Here is a 22,756-nt window from a genome sequence, read left to right as displayed (position 1 = left end):
GAAAAACAGAAGCTAGAGAACTGCGGGTACGTTCTAGGAAAAAGTCTGGAGATGTATCTAGTAGACCTTCAAAGATAGTTAGGACTGAGTTGCAGGTAAGCATTTAAGTATTTTGACTCTATTTTTTTTACTGTTGTATAAGATGTTGAATTAAAATGAAGTTGACTAGCTGACTAACTTGCTTGTAATGTCGATAAATTGTTAAACAGTAAAACTATAATTCATATCGACTTATCATTGATATAATATTTCTTTTGAAGGGAATGTAGAAAAGCCATCTTGTACCTAAAGATTTGAAGAATGCATCACTAGCTGTTTACAGAGAGCGTCGTAAAGATACACCTGTTTTACCAAAAACTAGAGATGACGTCCATACCGCTACTGGTTTCATGGTAATTGAGCAGGGGACAACAGTTGTATACATGTTATGATTGACAATTCATAAAATGTGTACAACTGGCTAACGGAAGAGGTCTTTAATGAAAAATTAAAAAAAAAGAGTTGTCTCATTGACGTATTCTTATATATTTTCTGTATTTTACCTGTATTTTACCTGTAATTTACCTGTAAAAAAATCGGCGCAAATGGATTAACATATATATAAGGTGATTCCGTATTTTATTATAAGACTGAATAAAAACTTTATATTGAAAATTGGTTTACTTTATTACATCATATTAAAATTATTAACCACACAACTCCACTGTAATCAACCATAAATGATATTTCTGTCCAAATATATACAATAACGCATCATTCGTATTCCAAGATGTACAATTGGAATTCACAGAAAACACGTCATTTATTTCCACCACATCTCTCTGTTATCATAAAATTAACCATGTTATGCTCAACAATTTACATGCAATCTGCTGCAATCATCTAAAGAAGAGGACGAAGTATCTTTTCTACAGCAACAAATGAGTTTTATAAATCAATGAATAGATTTGTGTTTGGTGATAACTATAGTTTTCCGTAGAAATGCAAGAAGGGGTTCGTTTTTCTATTTCGTTTTTACGCTAAGGATTAGAAGTTTTTCGTTCTGAATATGTTACAAGCAAAACTATATGTCATAATCTTTAATAATTCATGGATTTTTAAAATGTATATCTAATGATTTATTACTTGAATTCAACACAAATTATTTGTTTATTCAACTGTACAGAATACCTGTTAAACAGACTTAGTGATATGCAAATAAACTCATAGATACCAGGATTATTATTTTTACACCAGACGCGCGTTTCCTCTACAAAAGACTCACCAGTGACGCTCGAATAAAATTAGTTAAAAGGCCAAATAAATTACGAAGTTGAAGATATAAAAAGAAGATGTGGTATGATTGCCAATGAGGCAACTCTCCACAATAGACCAAAATGACAAAGAAATTAACAACTCTAGGTCAACGGACGACCTTCAACAATGAGCAGAGCCCATACACACAAGAGCATTGAGGACCAAAAGTTTATTAAAGTTTGGCCAAATTCAATTAAGATAATCTGATCCTGATGTAGAAAAGCCTTAGTATTTCAAAAATTCAAAGTTTTGTTAACAGTTGATTTATAATTATGACCACATCAATGATAGTTCATTTCAACACAGAAGTGCTGACTACTTGTTTCGCGAAACCTGCGAGGAATAAAAACTCCACCAGCATTTGCATCCACCTATAGTGGTTGTAAACAAGCTAATCATAGATACCAGGTTTGAAATTTTTTATTTGCACCGGACGCGCGTTTCTAATGCAAAAGAGTCCTAATTGACGCTTGAATAACAACAAAAAAAGTAATTGCATTATTAAAAAACCGAGTAGACGTTTTCTTCTTCTGTTATAAGTATATAAGAATGTAAAATTGATTACGATAAAAGCAATTATATGTCTATTACTCAAGTACAAACAAGAAGCTGTTACAATGACAGCAACCTGGGTTTTATCTTATCTTTTACAAAGGAGTAGGTCCGGTAAGGGCCGATTTTGGCCCCAAAATTCAGTTTCATCTAACGAGATATTTAGGACACTTTTTAAACACTTAAGTGTCTATTTTAATTGATTCGATTAGTTTATGCTAAAGATTTTAACTGATTCAGTCATTTAAAACGCTCCGATTGAAGCTTAAATATGAAAAATCTATCAAATATGACAAAAAACGTCACTTTTCAGATGGTTTTCGTCAAAAATGAAAGTGGCCGCATCTGTGTTCATCCTCAACCTTTATATATGTTATGTATTATCATCAAATACAACTTACATTTCAATATTATGAATGAACACGAATGCGGCCACTTTCATTTAAGACGGAAACCGTCTAAAATTTAACTAAAATGCTATAATTGTGAAGATTTCAGTAATTTAGCATGACTTTATGATGCTAGTACACGATATATGTGCATTGTATTGTCAAAAACAGCACATATTTGTGTTACAGAAGCATTCTACTTTCCAAAAAATAGCTAAAAGATTACATTTTCACAATTTTGCAAAACTGCTTAATTGTGGGGCCAAAAAGGGGTCTTACTGAACCTACTCCTTTTCAAGCAATCAACGTGCAAAACTCCAAAACAGTAATGGTGATTTTTTTCAATATTCAAATAGACTTCCATTTTGTCATTATAAATGCCATAACTGAATTGAAAAGTCTTGGTTAAACTGGTTATTTGTTGATCGAGTATTCCACATAAACACTCACAAGTCAGGTTATAAGTGTAAGAATATTTTTCGCACAAAGTAAACATTATTCTGGTACAAAAGATCGAACGACATTGTCTATTGGACCACTGCAAATAGGACATTCGTTTTGCTGCTTCTTAAGGCGGCGACAACAAGATTCGCAAGTAGCTAAATGTCCACACGGCTGGATCGTTACCTCGAGCGGATTTAAACGGCATTCCTTACAAAGAAACCTTTGATCTGTTGCAGAAGCAGATGAACGCTGCCCAGAATCTGTAAAGATGAATGTTGTATGAAGTCATTACTAAACTTATAATTACCAATAAATGAAAACAACATATATTAAAAACTTCACAAACGAGAATTGATTTTAAAAACATCAAATTATAACGATTATAGACAATATGACATATCTGTGTCCTTCTCTCTCTTAGTTATGTGTTGTTTTTTTCTCTCACAAATTTACATTTATATAAGAAATGACTGTTATATTTTTCTATCTATGAAAAAAAATAACATAAAAAATGCTATGCCCACTGATTAACCGGCATAACACCTCAAGTTTTAAGGTTCCATGCAACCATGACGTCTATTTAGTGAGGTTCGTGTAATCGAGATATATCTGAAAAGCAATATATAACGTGGTACAATTTATTTTCTCATATGCACCTTTTCTGTCCGGGTTCTGTTGTATGGCTACTTGACATCCTCGTGGTCTACTACCTAATCGTTTGTAAACTGGTGATTCCTTACCAAACGCAATCACTAACACTTCAATTAATCCCAATAAATCCGATTGTGGCTGAAAAAGAAGCCATGCACACATAGTTACACACAACGCCTTAAAATTTATAAGTTGTCGTTTTCCCTCTTATTATACCACATTTCATATTTTATGAACTAATTTGAGCTGTCATTGTCGAGCTTGTTCCACCGTTAGTACCTTTGGGCATTTCTACAAATTATTTGTTATGTAATTGTGGGTTTTGTTGATATTTATTTAGCACTTTCCTACTCCACAAGTTATTGGGTGGGTTCTAGTACAAAATCACATTCGTTTTTTCGAAGGACCTTTAATTAACAAAGAAACTTTTTGACAAAGAAAGATTATGTGGAAGCGTAGAAGATAGAGTCGACAAAAAGGTAAACAAAAATAGAATTGAAGGCTCCAAAAGCACGAAATAATATAAACAGTATACATTTTTTTTTTATTATATATTGTTTAATGATGTTTGATGACTTCAGTAAGCCCTTTCCAATTGCAATCGATTATGCATTTCCACCACTTCATACGTTTTATAATAACTGGAACATGCCCGCGAAATAGCGGTACACCTTGGCAAGTGTTGAAACATAGAGTTTTTCAATTTCGCGGGCAGTATATCAAGTGAGCATGCACGAAAGGGTATATGACACGGATCAATAACGGTCTCCGAAATGTGTTATTTTAGAACTAAAGTAATGACATTTTCTGTGGAAAAAAGATTGTTTCAATGACAAATTCAGTAAGTACAAAAACCCTCACTTTTAGTTTGTAATCCGGATTTGTTTTCTTTCAATCGATTTATGACTCTCGAACATCGGTATACTACTGTTGCCTTTATATATCACACATTTTCCGACTCTGTATGGTTTCAGAGGAGATGCGGCTTAATGCAATCGGTCTCTAGTATAGGTATATGTGCATTATATAGCTAATCTGGATTTAAAAATAAATGATCAAGGCCGTTGTTTTTCTGCTCGATAAAACATAGCAAATTTATTTCGCACCATTTTGCACAATTCACAGAAATAAAAATGACATACATGGCAAAAAAAACCTGTGTAGACTCTACAAATCTTATTCTCTTGCATTTGAATCCATGTAATTATGATGTAGACATACTATATTCGAGACTCGAGTTGATATTGTTTATACGATTAACGAATTCTACCATACTTTTACTTACATATCTCCAATCCCGGAGATATGGCAGGTCTACTTTACCATTGCCATCAACATAGGTTCCTGGATTTATGTTCATGTCATCAGTTGGTCTCACATAGACATAAGGAGGATTGTAAGGGTGTGTGTCCAGTATGAATATATTAATTGGAATGTTGTAAATATTACCTGAAATAAGTAGTTTGGGGTAAGTATCTCAACATCTCAAAATGGTACACACAATATAATGTTTCAAATAGTTTTAAATGATATAATTATGATCGATATGAAATAAGGAAGAGTGATTCGATTTAACAAATGACCAACCGACAATAATGTTACAAGGCTACAATACGACCTTCAACAATTTACAAAATATTGAGGCTAATCAATTTCAAATGTGTAAATAATGACTTGATGTATACTGAAACAACAAAGTAAAACAATTTACCTATACTAGTATCAAATTTATGCGTTATGCTCGTGCATGTTCACACTATACGGACTACATACACAGAAGTGCTCATTACTTAGAAACTGCTCAAAACGGATGAAAGATTAAAAATGACATTTCGTAAATATTATGGACACCACTTCACATTGGTTGATCTATACGATGAGTCTTTGTCTAAACTAACTAATGTCAGTTTTATCATGTTTTGTGGGTTTTCATCTATGTCCTTTGTCTTCAAGTACCGAACGTAACCTATTCCCGAATATGACTGTTTTGTCAAGTGTGAATTTGCATTGCTATACGTATAAATTTCAAAATAACATATTCGTAACTAAAATACGTCACTGTTTGTGCTGTCCTGGGCTGCCTATCGTCAATGGAAGATGTTCTTTGTAATTATGCGGTTTACATGTGGTAACGACTATTATCTCATTTGTTTGTGCGTTTCTCTGTGATGAGTATTCTTGCGTTTGTTTTCTTTGTACTTCTGTCACGAAGTGTTGTCATTCTAGCGATATTTTGTAACTTTACCAAATAAACGAGATGTTTAGCTAGCAATACAAATCTCCTTACAATCTCCTGTACAAAAAAACACAGTTGTTATCAAATAGTTCATTTCTATGTATGTAAGCGTTTGTTTTTGTTGCACTTCAGTGTTTCTGTTGTTCCGTCGTTTTTTTTTTTATAGTTGATGTTTCCTCTGTTTTTAGCAGCAGTATACTACTTGTGCCTTTATCATACATACACAAACTAAACGCAACCATTAGATAAAATAATTAAGACATCTAATCTTGGACATCTATCTATATCAAGAATGTAGTCAGGTTAAACATATTTGTTCGGCTTCAACCTTCCCCAATAAGGAAAACTGAATGGGTGTATAAATACGCACCATAAGAACAAACTATTAAGTTCATGTCGGAAATTATTGACTCGTCGTTCCAAAGCACAAAAACCATATTGTCCAAAACAAAGATACCAATCGTTCCACTGTCAATAATTGAGTGTAAAGACGTCATAAGCATGAATCATGAACAGACTTGCGCAATGCCAACATATAAGCATTGACAAGGTATTTTGACCATAATTGTTAATATTATAACCAAATAGAATGCATGATATGTACCAAACCTTCAAAAAGAGACCACGTTATTACCGAGTACTAGTATATCAATATACAATATATTATCAATACTGATAAATTGATAACCTTTAAAGGGGCACTAGCTACGAGATATATAAAAAAAATAAAGTAAGATTTTTTTTGTGCAATCATTAATAAAAGTGAAATAGTGAAATAATAATTCGCTTTTAGCAGCCAAAATTGTTCAATTTTGTCAAATTAAGTGAAGAAACATTGATAATTACTCATTCACTTGCAAGTGAATTAGTCGACCTCATTAAATAAAGGCAACAGTAGTCATTAAATCCGTATTCATGTGAACTTCAATTTAACCCCTTGCTAGAGATTGACAACGCATGCATTGTACGTATACTGGTTATTTAAAGAAAAAGAATGTCAACAATGAAAGTGAAACTACGGTAAATCATTTGATTACTGATTCGATCCATATAAAATTATTCTTATACGGTTAAAACAATGAGAAACATATATTTTTAATCTATAAAATAAACTCAAACAGACCAATAAAAATCCAATTGCACGTGTTGGTTTAATCTATTCATATCTTCATTCATGTTTACATCGCTTATATGGTCATCTGAGGTCAAATCGATAGTTAATTAGATGGCGTCTGGACTAAAATACACACGAAACGAACCTACATATTATCTACCCCATGCTCCTTAAACTGTTTATTTTAGACTTTTGGTAGTTTGGATAATTGTTTTACACTATTATAAATCAAATATGAGAATTTGAGTCAAATCGGTGACCACGAATTTGACAGCTAGTGCGTGCCCTTTAAGAATAGGAAAGATTATAACTAGCAGGTCACATGAATCGTATCTTGATTTATGAGCTCTATAAACAATATTACCCTTAAAAAAGGATATAATGTTCCGTTCGTAATAATACGTTTGTTCACAATACTTTTCAGGGAAAGTCGTCTTACATTTTTTTATTGATTTGTTCGCCAAGATCTATGTACAACAGTCATTATGACAAATTATTTTTCATTTTTTAGATTCATTAACAGTTGTATATATTTAACTTAGTCGAACTACATTTTTCCAAAAGGCTTTGTTACATTAGAATTTAAATTCTGAAATTTTAAATGTACGAGTTATTGTTTGCTTTTAAACCACAAACATGAGGCAGTCTCTTCGATATTATATTTTTTATTTGGATTTTGATCTTATTATTATGAATTCTTGTTTTCGATTTGTATATCGGTAAACTAATGCTGTATCGGAATGGGCATAGTAACAATCAAAGTGACAATATGATTGATCTTAACATCTTTATATGAGTATATTAAAAATTATTCTAAAAATAGGTAATTGTGACATAAATAAGACATAAAGCCAGTTCAACAACAAAGTGCCTACTAGTATAACATCCTTTAATTGTGCAACGTATTTTACCACCATTCCCCATGTCAACTTAAAAAATTGTCTAAAGAATTAATTCCAAAAGTTTTTCAATGTAAATTGGAAGCATAAGCTATGAGTTTGTTGTCAAAACTTTGATAATTTAAATAAATCCTTCAAATTTGTTTGGATGTTCACACAAGAAAACGTTACTATTATGGAAAACAAATTGAAATTTATCGGCAGTTCTTTTGACTTAAGAAGAACAAGTCTTGACACTGTTATATGATATCAAAGTAGTTGTATTTATTATGCCCTATTTCTGGGCATTATGCGTCCGTTCGTCTGTCTGTCCCACTTCAGGTTAAAGTTTTTGGTCGGGTAGATTTTGATGAAGTTAAAGTTCAATCAACTTGAAATTTAGTACACATGTTCCCTGTGATATGATCTTTCTAATTTGATTGACAAATTTGTTTAAGATAAAGTTAAAGTTTTTACCCCATTTTCACGGTCCAATGAACATAAATGAACATTTATTTTCCAATTAAAACTGGAGTAAGACAAGGATGTGTCGACACTATTTATAATAGCAATTGACTGGGTGATGCGACAAACAACTGCAGGCATAAGATGGGGAACTTTCATCATTCTTGAAGATTTGGACTTAACATATCCAAGAAACAGTCCAGTCGAATAGAAAAGTATGCAGGACAGATAGGTCTCAAAATAAACACTAAGAAAACTGAAGTAATGAGTTTAAACACTAAAAACCCAACACCAATTATAAGAAACGGGAAACCATTACCACAGACCTATACCTTCACTTACCTGTACTGTTCAAGTACTGTAAGATCAGATGGCGGAGCCAACACTGACATCAGACAAAGACTCTCAAAAGCTAGAGCTGCATTTAATAACCTGTATGGAAATCCTGTCAATACACCATCCGAACAAAGCTAAAACTATACAACAGTTGTATACTACCTATCCTGTTGTATGATTCTGAATGTTGGCGAATAACAGAGGCAGACCAAAAGAAGCTCTCTACATTTCATTATACTATGAGTCTCAGGAGAATCCTAAGGATATTTTGGCCACAAAAAAAAATCACCAACCAGGACCTCCTCATTAAATACAAACAGGAAGAGATCAGCATACTCATTAGCTGGAGAAGATGGAGATGGATTGGCCATGTTTTATGTAAAAGCCCTGAAGAACTTACAAAAACAGCTATGTTCTGGATCCCAGAGGGAAAGAGACGCAGAGGACGACCTAAAATAACATGGCGGCGCACAATTGAATCTGAGATGGCAAATTTCCAACATACTTGGGGGAGCTTGAAGAAGATGATACAAAACAGACAGATGTGGAGAACCTTCGCTGATGCCCAACACGCCAATGGGCAGTAAGTAAAGTAAGTAATGAACATAAAAAATAATAGTGCAGATGAGGCACCCGAGTGCTATAGACATATTCTTGTTTTTATTTTGTTTAGGCTCTGAATTAGGGTAAAAGACATATTTTCTTCATACAATTTTGAAGGTTCACATCTTGATAATCAATTGTGATTAGTGTCAAATTGATGTGACAATAACTTCACAGTAAACTCCTAGAAACTTGTTATTTAAAAATGTACTGCATGGATTCATATTTATATAACACTTTCATGTTCAGTAAACCGTTAAAATAGGGATAAAAAAAAGTGTTTTACAATTTAAGGTCACATCATAATGAACATTTTGACTAAATTATATTTGTTTGATGTATTAAGCTATTGATTTTGTAATTTAACCAGGGACTTTCCGTTTTGAATTCCTTGGAGATAGGTATTTTCATTATAAATTTTGTTGATGTGATGAGTTACATTTTCATGTTCAAAACTACATTCACCGAAAACTTATGTCGGGAAAGATGAACAGATTGGACGTACAAAATATCAGACTGAACAACGGATTGGCAGAATATTGAACGGAATAAAGGTTGGATCGTATATCCGACAGCCATACACACCATAAAACATATTTCATCTGCACTATCTTCTGCGGAGTATATTTTTTTTAATTTTTAACTGAGGCAATTATTCAACGCAAATGATTAAATATATTACCTCTAAATGGTACAGGTAAACATCCATCTAAGTTGACCAGGTCTTTTTGTGTACCATTATTGAAAACTGAATATAAATATAGAATTAGAAACATCAGATAATATTCATTCCGACAAATGTATTTTATTCTTAACATTTCAAAGAATACCAGGTGGTATTGGACTTTCAATTTTCACTTCTTCAATTGACAATAATGGTGCATTGACTTGACATATCAACGGTATAAAGATCAGGCTTAGAAATGGGGAAATGCGAGGCTGTGTCGAGCTATTTCCCCGTTTAAAGCCGAATCCTCATATCGTTGATATGCCAAGTCAATGCACTATTATTGTCTTTATACTGTAATCTAAAAAAACAAAACATTTTCAATTGTTTTTTAATGCGTTTAGGTCATTTATTTGATTTCAATATTGGGGGAAATTGCCTTTAAAAAGGTCTCATATCATGCTCGCGGATAAATATACAACACAATGCAATGTACATTTACCTGTTGAAACCCACACTCGATAGTGAACGAAATCGTTTGAGTATGGACTAAAATTTCAACCATAAGCATAAAACAGAATGATTTATAGGTTGCAAACAAAAAAATTAACAAATGAAATATGTTTTTCCAATAATTGCAAAAGAAACAAGGTTGAATCGTTCCACGCATCGTTGTATGCATTAGAAACAAGAACAGATTGAAGAGGTCGTATGAACAATTAAATATTGTTTCGGCAACTTCTATTTAAATATTCATGAGGAAAAATGATATCGGGTCAGTGACTGTACATGACATAGACATATACAGTCAACGCATTTTGACTGCTCAAATAGAACGAGTGCAGTATAAAAGGTGTTATATAACTAGTGTTTTCGGTAAATTACATTTATACACTTTTCCTGTATTGGTTTATCATTAAGCTACTACTGCACGAGATAGTAATGTATAATAAGAATGACACGGTTTTGATTCAGGAGTACAAAATCCAAATGGTCTGGTTTGCAAACAAAAGAAAATCGAAAACCACGCGTGCACCATAGTGTATTACATGAACATGTACTCAAGAATCGTGCAAAACTTGTCGAGCAAAGATGATTATCATCCAATATCTTCAAATCATTGTTTCAACCAAATTGTGACATATAAAATATAATTAAGTTTGGCAACAGATTAAAGGGTGGATTTTATTTTCCCGATGGTATATTAATAGATCAGCAGCTACAATTCAAACAATTATCAAACACAGTTGATTGAAATAGTACTTCGCAATGATCTGTCAGTTTTGTTCAATTTTGTCAAAACAAACTCAAAGACATTGTAGACAATTTGATTACAGAAACATGTTTAGATGTTGGCAAGTAAGAACATCATTCCATCACAGCTCAAGTGACTATATCTAGCAAATTAACTGCTATGGTAGTTTCTTTAATATATGTATCAGCGTTGTAACAAAGTCCAGCTCTTGCGACATTAATATCTGATGAGGTAGTATATATTATGCTTTTAAGTTTTCATTCTCCTGCTTATGATAAATGGCATATGAACATATGTTGCGGGCCTAATGACCTCTCTTCATTTAGTCTTACACTTTACTTACTGAATGGTCCCTGCCTTGGCTGCAAATCTTGATATTGAGAAAATACTCCCAAGATATCCCGCTTTGCTATGTCTGCATATTTATACTGAAATGACAACAGACGGTTTCATTTTTGAAAAAACTTACAGGGAACTGCATTTTGAAAATGGCGATCCCTGTACAATAACAAATTTTCAAAACGATAAAAACTTGACTGCGTTGGAAAAAAAAGCATCATGATTTTATTTATCATATATATTAATAAGATAGATAGCACTTGATTTAAACTTCACTAGTATAAATATGTCGTATGTGTTTATCCTCTGGCTTTTCATATGATGTCAGATTAGGCCATTTCGATTTATCACCTTCAGAGTCGCGTTTTATGAGTTTGCATCTACCAAATGTAGAAGGCAAGAACGCGTATTGGATCCGGCCACAGTACATTTAATTATCATTAGTCTGTATTAAGTTTATCTTTTATTTAAAATTAAACATACACATTTTATGAAAAATAAAACAAAGCCGCATTTTATTGTATACAAAACCTGACAATATAATGCTATTTTATATGAAACAATAATTCCCAAGATAGCTATTAAACCAATATTTCGAAGCGGTAAAGATGAAATCATCCCTTTTTAAATTTTCGAGTCATGTTAGTGGACGTTATGGAATATTTGTTTCACAAATGATTGGGAATACGTTCTTACATCATAAACGAAAATGAAATCGCATAATAGAAGCAAAATGAGGATGTTAATTTTGATGCATGCCTTCTTGTGCTTCTTCGTTACATTTGTTGTTGTTATAGTGATTAAGACGATAACACAATGTTGATTGCTGTACCCCTATTTTTGACATTTTAACCTATTGTGTCTGTTTGTTTTGTTCACGCATCGGTGACAATATAATGGAATTTGATGCGACTGTCATACATCAAGTGAGAGGTTTAGCTAGCTATAAAACCAGGTTCAATCCACCATTTCTACATAAGAAAATGCTTGTATCAAGTCAGGAATATGACAGTTGTTATCCATTCGTTTGATGTGTTTGAACTTTTGATTTTGCCATTTGATTGGCGACTTTCCTTTTTGAATTTTCCTTGGAGTTCAGTATTTTTGTGATTTTACTTTGTATGTCATAAAAACACCATTTAACTTAAAAAGGGGGATCATGTTTTTTTTTGTCTGGGTCAGGTATATTTTGGAGATCAGAATATATCTTGAAAAATAACCATACCCCCCCTCCCCCCCCATCTCCCGTCTTATCTTGAGGATGTGACATACAGATTTAGACTTATTACCGGTGTTTATTCTTACAAAAGAAACACGACGGGTACCACATGAAAGCATGGCATGCTTACCTTTCCAACATTTCTGAGATCACAGCAAGTTTTTTTGCGCATGGGATATAACGGCTGTTCAGTCTTTAGTTTTCTATGTTGTTAAATGTGTACTTTTGTTTGTCTGTTTTTCCTTTTCTTTCTTAGCCATGGCTTTGTCAGTTTATTTTCGACATATTAGTTTGAATGTATCTTTGGTACATTTCGCCTCTCTTTTACAGAGACAAATGAAAGAAGTACCGGTATTTCAAACCACTCAACTATCATCAGTTTCGGTATTGGAATCGGTTTCAGTTCAGCTTAAGATGACTATTTCTTGACATTTCCTCTTTCGTCGGTTTGATACTGCAATTTTTATGCATGTGTACCTAAACTAAGCAATTTATACATGTTTATAATATACGTATGTTCATGCTTTAAATAATCGAAAGTGAAAGTTGTTTTACAATTTGTACAAACATGTCTACTGTATTCGTGACTATACTAAAATAAACATTTTAGTTGCGCTACATCGTATAATAAAGTATAAACCATACCTTTGAAAGATACGACTTAAGTATTAGCTCTTTACTTCCCATTGTAGATTAAGTTGAATAAAACAAACACACTTGAATTATATATGTATATATAGCTTGAATAACGTTTATATTGGCAATTTTCATGTAAACGGAAACAGAAAAAGTAAAACCCAACACTATTTTTAGAGTGGGATCTAGTTCAATAACATGAATAATCTCTCAATAGATAAATACATTATCTGTGTGTTATAATTTAATAACACGAATAAAGCGTAGCTGGATTCAAAATCGATTTACTGATATGAGACATGACATCTATATATTTCTAGTGGGACGGCTACAGTGCAGACGCTTTGCTGTCACGATATCTCAGTAGCATGGGTTCGAATCCCGGCGAGGGAAGAACCAAAAATTTGCGAAAGCAAATTTACAGATCTAATATTGTTGGGTTGATGTTTAGACGAGTTGTATATACATTATGTACACAGCCATGTATCACCATCATTGATGGCGATCCGATGGATACATCTGTTGTAGAATTGTCACTGACTCAGACGTACTTATTAATATAATTATTTTCTGTGACTGTATCTTGCATTAATTTGTAGGATCCTTTACTATAGATAATTGAGCTGATCTGTAACAATAACATCTCCATGCCTTATATATCATGTACTGTAGTACACCGCTAGATTAAAACTGACGAGGAAAGGTAACACACGGCCACTGAAAGCTTTATTATTTGTGAAGCCCAGGTGGTCGTGTGTTCTAGTGGGACGGCTACAGTGCAGGCGATTTGGTGTCACGATATCTCAGTAGCATGGGTTCGAATCCCGGCGAGGGAAGAACAAAAAAATTGCGAAAGCAAATTTACAGATCTAACATTGTTGGGTTGATGTTTAAGACGAGTTGTATATACATAATGTACACAGCCATGTATCACCATCATTGCTGGTGATCCGATGGATAAATCTGTTGTAGAGTTGTCACTGACTCAGACGTAATTATTAATATAATTATTTTCTGTGACTGTATCTTGCATTAATTTGTAGGATCCTTTACTATAGATAATTGAGCTGATCTGTAACAATAACATCTCCATGCCTTATATATCATGTACTGTAGTACGCCACTAGATTAAAACTGACGAGGAAAGGTAACACACGGCCACTGAAAGCTTTATTCTTTGTGAAGCCCAGGTGGTCGTGTGGTCCAGCGGGACGGCTACAGTGCAGACGATTTGGTGTCACGATATCTCAGTAGCATGGGTTCGAATCCCGGCGAGGGAAGAACCAAAAATTTGCGAAAGCAAATTTACAGATCTAACATTGTTGGGTTGATGTTTAGACGAGTTGTATATATATATCATGTACTGTAGCACGCCGCTAGATTAAAACTGACGAGGAAAGGTAACACACGGCCAGCGAAAGCTCTTTTTTGAGAGCCCAGGTGGTCGTGTGGTCTAGCGGGACGGCTGCAGTGCAGGCGATTTGGTGTCACGATATCACAGTAGCATGGGTTCGAATCCCGGCGAGGGAAGAACCAAAAATTTGCGAAAGTAAATTTACAGATCTAACATTGTTGGGTTGATGTTTAGACGAGTTGTATATACATTATGTACACAGCTATGTATCACCATCATTGATGGCGATCCGATGGATTGCATCTGTTGTAGAGTTGTCACTGACTCAGACGTACTTATAAATATAATTATTTTCTGTGACTGTATATTACATTAATTTGTAGGATCCTTTACTATAGATAATTTAGCTGATCTGTAACAATAACATATTCATGCCTTATATATCATGTACTGTAGTACGCCGCTAGATTAAAACTGACGAGGAAAGGTAACACACGGCCAGCGAAAGCTCTTTTTTTGAGAGCCCAGGTGGTCGTGTGGTCTAGCGGGACGGCTGCAATGCAGGCGATTTGGTGTCACGATATCACAGTAGCATGGGTTCGAATCCCGGCGAGGGAAGAACCAAAAATTTGCGAAAGCAAATTTACAGATCTAACATTGTTGGGTTGATGTTTAGACGAGTTGTATATACATTATGTACACAGCCATGTATCACCATCATTGATGGCGATCCGATGGATACATCTGTTGTAGAGTTGTCACTGACTCAGACGTACTTATATATATATATATATATATATATTATATACATATATATGAATTTTCGATAGGACTGTTCTTCCTTTTTATTTCTTAGATAATTCATTTCGATAGGCATTTTCTTCCTATTTATTAAGCCTATTTGAAAACATTGATAATATATGTGTAATAGATTACTTGCTTAAAAGCTCAGAGATGATTCATGCAAAAAAATATAAAACAATATTCACAAAGTATAAATGTTCGTGCAGCATTAGGCATGGAGACAAGTTATGCCTATAACTGTTTTAAAACTAATTTTGTAAGTAACCTTGATCAATATTTTTTAACCGAATTACTTGATTTGAATATCGATAAACTTCTTTTGGCATAATTTAAGACATTTGGAAATGACTGTGGTTAAGCGGAACTTATGAGCAAAATCGAATTCTGTTTGAAAGTAAAAAAAGAAAAAAATATGTAATAGGTCTTTTGTTTTCCTGAAAAACATTGACGCCTACGCAGTGAAACATGGTAAGGGTCGGACGTTGTATGCATTCAGGTTATTTTGTCTTTGGTTGCTTTTATATTTTTTTGTATCAATTCGTAATGAATAATATATCAACCCTGGTTTACAATGGAGGTCGTGTTGCTCAGTCTTTGGTTTTCTATGTTGTGTTTTGTGTACTGTTGTTCGTCTTTTATTGTTTTTCCTTTTTTGCCATGAATTTGTTAGTTCATTTTACACTTATGAGTTAGAATGTACCTTTGGTATCGTTCTTCTTTCTTCAAGAACAATATATTGCAATAATAATTCCACTACACTATTCTTATGTATTTAAAATTTTATCCTAGCATATACAGGGATGAAATTTCTATTAAAACCAGGGTAAACAATAATTATGCTGAGTAACAATACATGATTTTTCAAAGATGACTTTTTTTTTAAAACTGTGCGCATTGCTGTGTTTGTCTATTCTTCATTGTTTATAGGTATAAGGGTACTGTGGATCCATTTATTTTCGTGGATACTAATTTTCGTGGATTGAGACAAACTTGCATTTTCGTGGATATCTAATTTCGTGGTTACGGCACAGTGTGCATACATTACTTTAGAAAAAAATGTAATTCGTTGAACATTTAAATTTGTGGTTCTCCGGTACCCACGAAATACACGAAAATTGGTATCTAACGAATATTAATGAATCCACAGTATTAGGGGAGGCTTGCGACATAAAAACATGATTAACCTCGCCTCATTTTTACTTGTGTCCTAGGAACTTCTGGAATCTCTAAAGTTTGTAGGTTTGGTTTTTTGTTTTATTTTGGTACAATTATATGTTTCAGAGTTTGGTGTGACGTTCAATTTCGCTGAACAGGTATACAGTTTTGATTAAGGGGCCAGCTGAAGTTCGCCTCTTGGTGCGAGATTTTCTTTCCGTCTTGAAGACCCATTGGAGGTATTTGTTCTGGTTGTTGTTTCTTAAACACATTCCCCGTTTCCATTCTCAATTTTATTAATTGTATCTTTGATAGCCATTTAATAATGAAAGGGGAAATATTGACTTCATCGATAGAGGCAACAGTAGTATACCGCTGTTGGAAACTCATAAATCGACAGAAAAGAACAAATACGGGTTTCATACTAAAACTGAGGGAACGCATTAAATATAAGAGGAGAACAACGACACAACATTAAAATGTAACACACACAGTTACTGTAACGAACTAAACAAAATCCGATGAGAATAACACATATAACATCAAAACTAAATACATGAATTTGGGATAGAAAAGTACCGTGACACGTCTTATAGTAATGTGAATTCACACTCAAATATAAGAGGAAACAAATGACACAACAGAAACAACGTTAAAATGTAACACACACAGAAACGAACTATAATATAACAATGGCCATATTCCAGACTTGGTACAGACCATTTAAATAAAAATGGTGGGATGAACCTGCCAAACCGCCCGCTTTAATGGAAATGTTAAATATAACATTAAAATGACAGTATAACATTACAGGACTATCATACAAATAGATAGGAGAACATATTGGACAAAGAAACACACGAATAATAGCTAACAAAAGGCACAAGGTTTAAAATTTGATACGCCAGAAATGCGTTTCGTCCACACAAGACTTACTAGTGACGCCCAGATACAAAAGTTCGAAAGCCAAAACAAGTACAAAGTTGAACGATTAGATTATTGTCGTTTTTGTTATCAGCTACTCTCATAACTAACTCATGATACCGTTAATCATATTAGATAAAATACGAACATCATTTCTTTTATTTTTGTGGTTATCGAAACAAAAAAAAAGAAAAAAAAAGATAAGAGAGGTCAGAAAGGTAAAGGACAATAGAATCCTTATAAAGCCATTTTTACTATCAGCAACTAGTTAAAAGTGAGGAGTTATTTTTGTTGTTCATTCTTACATTGTCATGTTTTTGCTGTTTTGCAGATAATGGTGTCACTTAATGTCATTTCCTTGGTATATTTTAAAAGCTATTTGGCATTTTACATACCTGTACTGAAAACTTCTCCACTAAAATACGTTTTTAAATCCATTTGAACAAAGAATAAAAACTTAAAAGTGTTACAGATATCTATCTCACCTGTGATATAGAAAGAACAAAAACATTGCTTGATATGTTTATGTATTTCTTTAAATGTTTTTTTTTTATTTTTGTAATATTATAATGACGAACCTTCATAAAGTACCGATTAGTTTTAAACCATTGGCTATTAAGTACAGAAAACTCAAAAAGTTTTCTATTAAACCTAAAACTACAAGCCACTATTTTCTATCACTAGAATTCTCCAAATGTTACGTTGTTACTGTGTAATAAGGGTTCTAATGTCTTTTCAATTGGCCATTTACAAACTAGTCATGGTTTTTAATGACTGAATGGTTGCTGGTAAATTTAAGACAGATCATCAAGTATCCGACCTATATATTGGCAAAACGTACTTTACAATTAAGTCATTGAGCAATTGCTTCCTGGTTGATCGGTTGTGTGTTGCTGTGGTCACCTTTATAAAATTACTTATTCATTAATCATATATTAGTGGTAAAAATCACTCAATCTTTGTAAGTAGAAAACTAGCTAAACATCATTGATCATATAGATATTATATCAGTTCACATTATTTAAAATATTTCCTGTTAATCTCTTATAGTATTTTGCTTTTTTGTGTCCATGAGTTACCTCCGAATTCTCTTTTCTTTACACTCAAATAAGTTAATAGCAGATGGTTTAGAAAGAGTCCTCTCCAAATTTTAAAAAAGTAACAACATTACGCCCTCGCTGTATACCAAAACTGAATTCCTAAAACCATGTTTGATTTTGTTTATTTTTTGAGAGAAAAAAAATATATGTAGTACAGGCCATATTCAACGTTTGTGTGCCAATCTCCTTTTGTTAAGTAGACTAGTTATTTTTAATCAAAAGTGTCAGTATGTATATGATAAAAGTCATCAATTGCATGGGCTTTATTTTTGGGTTCTGTTTTTCTTGTAAGTTCAACTATTATTAATATTGCATAAACGAAGATACATTGAAAATGTACATGTAATGCCTACATTCTTTGAAAGCAGGTCTCATTTTATATACTTAGTAACCATTACCAGTAAACATGTACCAGTATTTTAGTATCATTTGACAATTCTTTAAAACCAACCAAAGCACTACAAAATGATCATGTAAAGTGGATTTCAACTTCTAAATCTGGAGTTATTTTATTTCAGTTTCATTACTGATAACTTTATTTTACATTAACTTATATAGAGTCGGGGCATGGAATGTGCAGGTAGGAAACAACAGTCATCAAAATGTGTGTGAACTAACCATATTGCAAATGACATTTTTTTTAACAATTCTAAAGTCTCCTCTATCAAAAACAAAATTCTAATTTCCTATTTGTCTGTTCGAAGAAATCAGTGTATTTGTTAGTATTCCTAGACATTTTTACTTGAACTGTTCATCAAAATTACTATACAAAAAACAATGAAACATAAATTCAATTCATACACTCAAAGCTCGCGCATTGGAAATAATTTTAAACTAAAAATAGTGGTTAATGTATTAGTGCCAACTCTGTTTAAGAACCGTATTTAATGTTTCTTTTTTTAAAGATTGCCATATTAGAAGATCTGAAATATTCATGCATTTAAAAAATGTTTAAGAAACAACACCGGAATGAGATACTGTATCAAAATTAAAATTAAACAAATAATGTAATAAAGTTAAAAAGTATTGTGCGGTTATGCAGTTGTAAACTTGAATTCTACTGTCTGCCTTGCCATCTGCTAAATAACCATGTTCGCCGTACACAACCCAATCAAATTGTTCCAATAGAAGAAACCTTCTTACAAAAATGTGCCTTTAGCCAATCAGAAATCGCGTTGTAATATGTTGACCTTTAACCAATGTGCTTTAACTATTGACCTGAAATCATGTGTGCTATAAAAAGAACAAAGTAAGGTACACGCTGTCTTGTGATAACCTTCGTGTATTGCCCTACATAAGGCCAGTTGACCTGTTAGCCTGTCTGCTTGTGGACATTTCCACTGGTTGATATCTATACATGCATGACGCAATCAATGGCTTTATCAATCTAGAGAAATTCAAATAAAATATATTTATTATACATCTCTGTATTATATTATACAAACTAAACAGTAGTAACAGATTTAAAAAAATGTTTTTCGTCCAGAAAACCCTTAAAAATATGAATAAGAAAAAAAATATAAGATGGAATGAAACAAAGTGAAATGCTCCCGATCACATTAAACCAAACGGTAAATAAAAATATGTTCGAAAACTATCAGATCTGTTTTTCTTCTAAAAATGAAGTCATTCTTTTTTTATAAACAATAGTTACGGAACAGTTGTTGAAAACTTGTGGACAAAGTGTAGTATGATTTAAAAACATATTTAAGCCCCGTCTTCGGATCTTTTTTGTTTACAGAAAACGTGGATTTTGTCATGTGTGGCATATTTTTCATTCCCCGTCGACAAAAATACAGGCGAATATCAAACTGAACTTTATTTTGAAGTCCAAATGGAGTATTTGGTTATAAATATATTGAGGTATACATTTTTCTTCTGTCAGCTTCGTCAATAGACGGGTAATGCTCGACGTCTCCTAATCCCATGCGTTTAAGTTTGGCCATTCCCGCTTTAAAATTTTCTCTGGAAGCGCTAAAACTTTTATCATTCACAATGTCAATTTTTTTATTGTACGGTGGAGCCTTTAAATATCTATTGAATGAGTATCTCAAGCATAATTTGTAGTGAATTTGTTTTATAACGAATTCCATCAGCTTTACGCACATCCATATAAAAATGACCCAGTACTTCATCTAGTTTTAAGGTGTCATACTGTTCAAATCCAGGATCCATTTTCTTTACTTTTAAATACTCCCTGAAAATAGTGGCTGCTGCTATATTCTGCTTTATTGTTTTGTCAGCACTCATTTTTAAACGTTTTTGTTCAATTTATTCATCACCAGTATCAACAAATCGTCTTTTACCAGACTCCATCTTTAGTTGGCATAAAAACACATAAACTATGCACTACATGGAAAATCAATTGATAGATCATCAGGTTACACGATACACATTAAGAGTGAGGTCAGTGGGCGGAGATAACATGTTAATATTGCGTAGTGAAATCTAGGACACTTGTGTATTAAACGTTTCATTAATTATACAAGACAAGACAACTCTTTTCGGATGAGGTCTATTGATCCTATGTTTTTATTTCAATACCTTATGCCTAGTTATTTGATATATCGTAATATAATTCAAATGTATAATATACGCTTAATTTTTAAGGGTCATTTAAGAGAAATTTGACTTGGTTTGGAAGCCATGCATGGAAAGGACTTGTTACATGTAAACAGTTACGAACTAAAGACACCAAGTAACGCCAACAGCTCATATAACCAAATAGATCAAATAAATTTTAAAGTCTTATAGACTTGTACTCGTCGTATCAGCTTCCTTTGTAAGGAGCACCAAGAATACAACCCAAGTTATAAAAAAGTATTGGTTAATATTTAAAAGGTAACATCCAACGGTAGCTACATGTATATGCATGTTGCCATTGCCCCAAGCGTTTTATTAAAAGTATCTAAAACAACTTAAATACTGATTGAGAATTGAGCTTTCAAGTTCTGGATAGGATTCGGATTGAATTGATGGATTTGACAAATCCCCCTTTGGTTTTATCATGCATATTCAATACAGTGGGATTTCATTTTTTATTGTCATCTTTAAGTTATTTGAACGTCATTGATTAGTCTCCTGATGACAAAATGCAGGACTTGCGAAAGTATAACATGTATAAGACTGGTATCTATGACGGCTTTGTTGTGTCTTCCAGTTCAAATTTTATTAATATATTTGTTGAGAATGTTTTGAATTCATCATCATTCACTAACTTAGTGATTTATAGCACATTTGTAAAGTCATGTTATCCTGTAGATTGTGAATTTGAGGCCTTCAATTTCTAAATACTTCTTTACTGTTGAAAATGATCTGTTTGGATTGTCACAGTAAGCAGAAACCAGTCTTTTAAGAAATCGTGTATTTTCTGATTAATTCAAGAAAAAAATATCGTGCTAAAATATTTTTAATATAAACTTGGCAATTATAGTTTCTCGGTGTTCCAATCTCTTGTATCGAGATAAATTTTGAAAGTTACAAATACATTTTGAAGGAAATGCAAAATCTACAACAGGAGCTGATATAATCATCGATTGCTGGACGTTAAAAAGGGGTTATTTCACAAAGCTGTACGGCGTCGACAGAAGATTGCAAAAGCAGGAATCTCAAATAAAATTCGCTGCCTTTTTTGGAATCATTCCGATTCTTTTATAAGATAGATAGAAATAAAATACTGAAGTCATTCTTTAAATCCAAATTTTAGTTCTGTAAGAACTCCCAATTAAGTTTTGGAAAAAAGCGATACTGAAATAATTTCTTTTCCAGGACTAAGGTACATTTGTAATTATTAGCTCTAGGTAACTGTTAATAGATGTATGATCTCCGTTTTTCTTTACAGCATATGAAATTCCATTTACGAAATATATCTTGAAACTTGTTGAAGTGTATGATTGAGTGAGGTGATATTTTGTTTATGCATTTTGACGTATTTTGACCAAATTCAAAATTTATCAGCACTCCTGTTGTGTTAGTTTTTCATTTACTTTATTGTGTTAATATCAAGAAAGGTCTTTCTCGATGAATTTCATAATATCCCGTTGCCGTTTTTCAAATATCATTACATACAGTTCATCGTATCGGTCTGTTTTCTGATCCTTAGACTCTTCGCTGTTTGATGCAAGAAATTTCCTCTGCTCTTTCAATAAAGGCAAAGTTGTCATTTTTACTGTTTTCACATTTGATCCTTACAGGTAACATTTTAAGAAATCAATTGAACAAACAAGATAGTATGTGTTGAACAACTAGAAATTGACGTTTCGATTTTTTTTGTATCGAGAAATGACTATGTTAACATAACAACACCTACTAACAGAATGCATAGAATAGAGGTGAATTG

At 32.9% G+C, this 22,756-nt stretch overlaps 1 protein-coding gene across 1 annotated transcript; it reads right to left on the bottom strand.

Moving 5' to 3' along the window:
* Positions 1 to 1,810: 1,810 nt before the first annotated feature.
* On the bottom strand, positions 1,811 to 13,183 carry LOC139491431 (tumor susceptibility gene 101 protein-like). Its single transcript, XM_071279125.1, has 6 exons — positions 13,090 to 13,183; positions 11,230 to 11,314; positions 9,647 to 9,712; positions 4,618 to 4,781; positions 3,338 to 3,470; positions 1,811 to 2,941 (listed from the first exon to the last, which is right to left on the bottom strand). The coding sequence occupies exons 1-6, from the start codon at positions 13,129 to 13,131 to the stop codon at positions 2,733 to 2,735; spliced, it is 699 nt and encodes a 232-aa protein (XP_071135226.1). The 5' UTR covers positions 13,132 to 13,183; the 3' UTR covers positions 1,811 to 2,732.
* Positions 13,184 to 22,756: the final 9,573 nt, after the last annotated feature.

Source organism: Mytilus edulis, chromosome 10 (assembly GCF_963676685.1).
Source record: "Mytilus edulis chromosome 10, xbMytEdul2.2, whole genome shotgun sequence".
NCBI classification, from domain to species: Eukaryota; Metazoa; Mollusca; class Bivalvia; order Mytilida; family Mytilidae; genus Mytilus; species Mytilus edulis.
The sequence above is the reverse complement of the archived record's forward strand: the minus strand, read 5'-3'. Positions and strand labels throughout refer to the sequence as shown.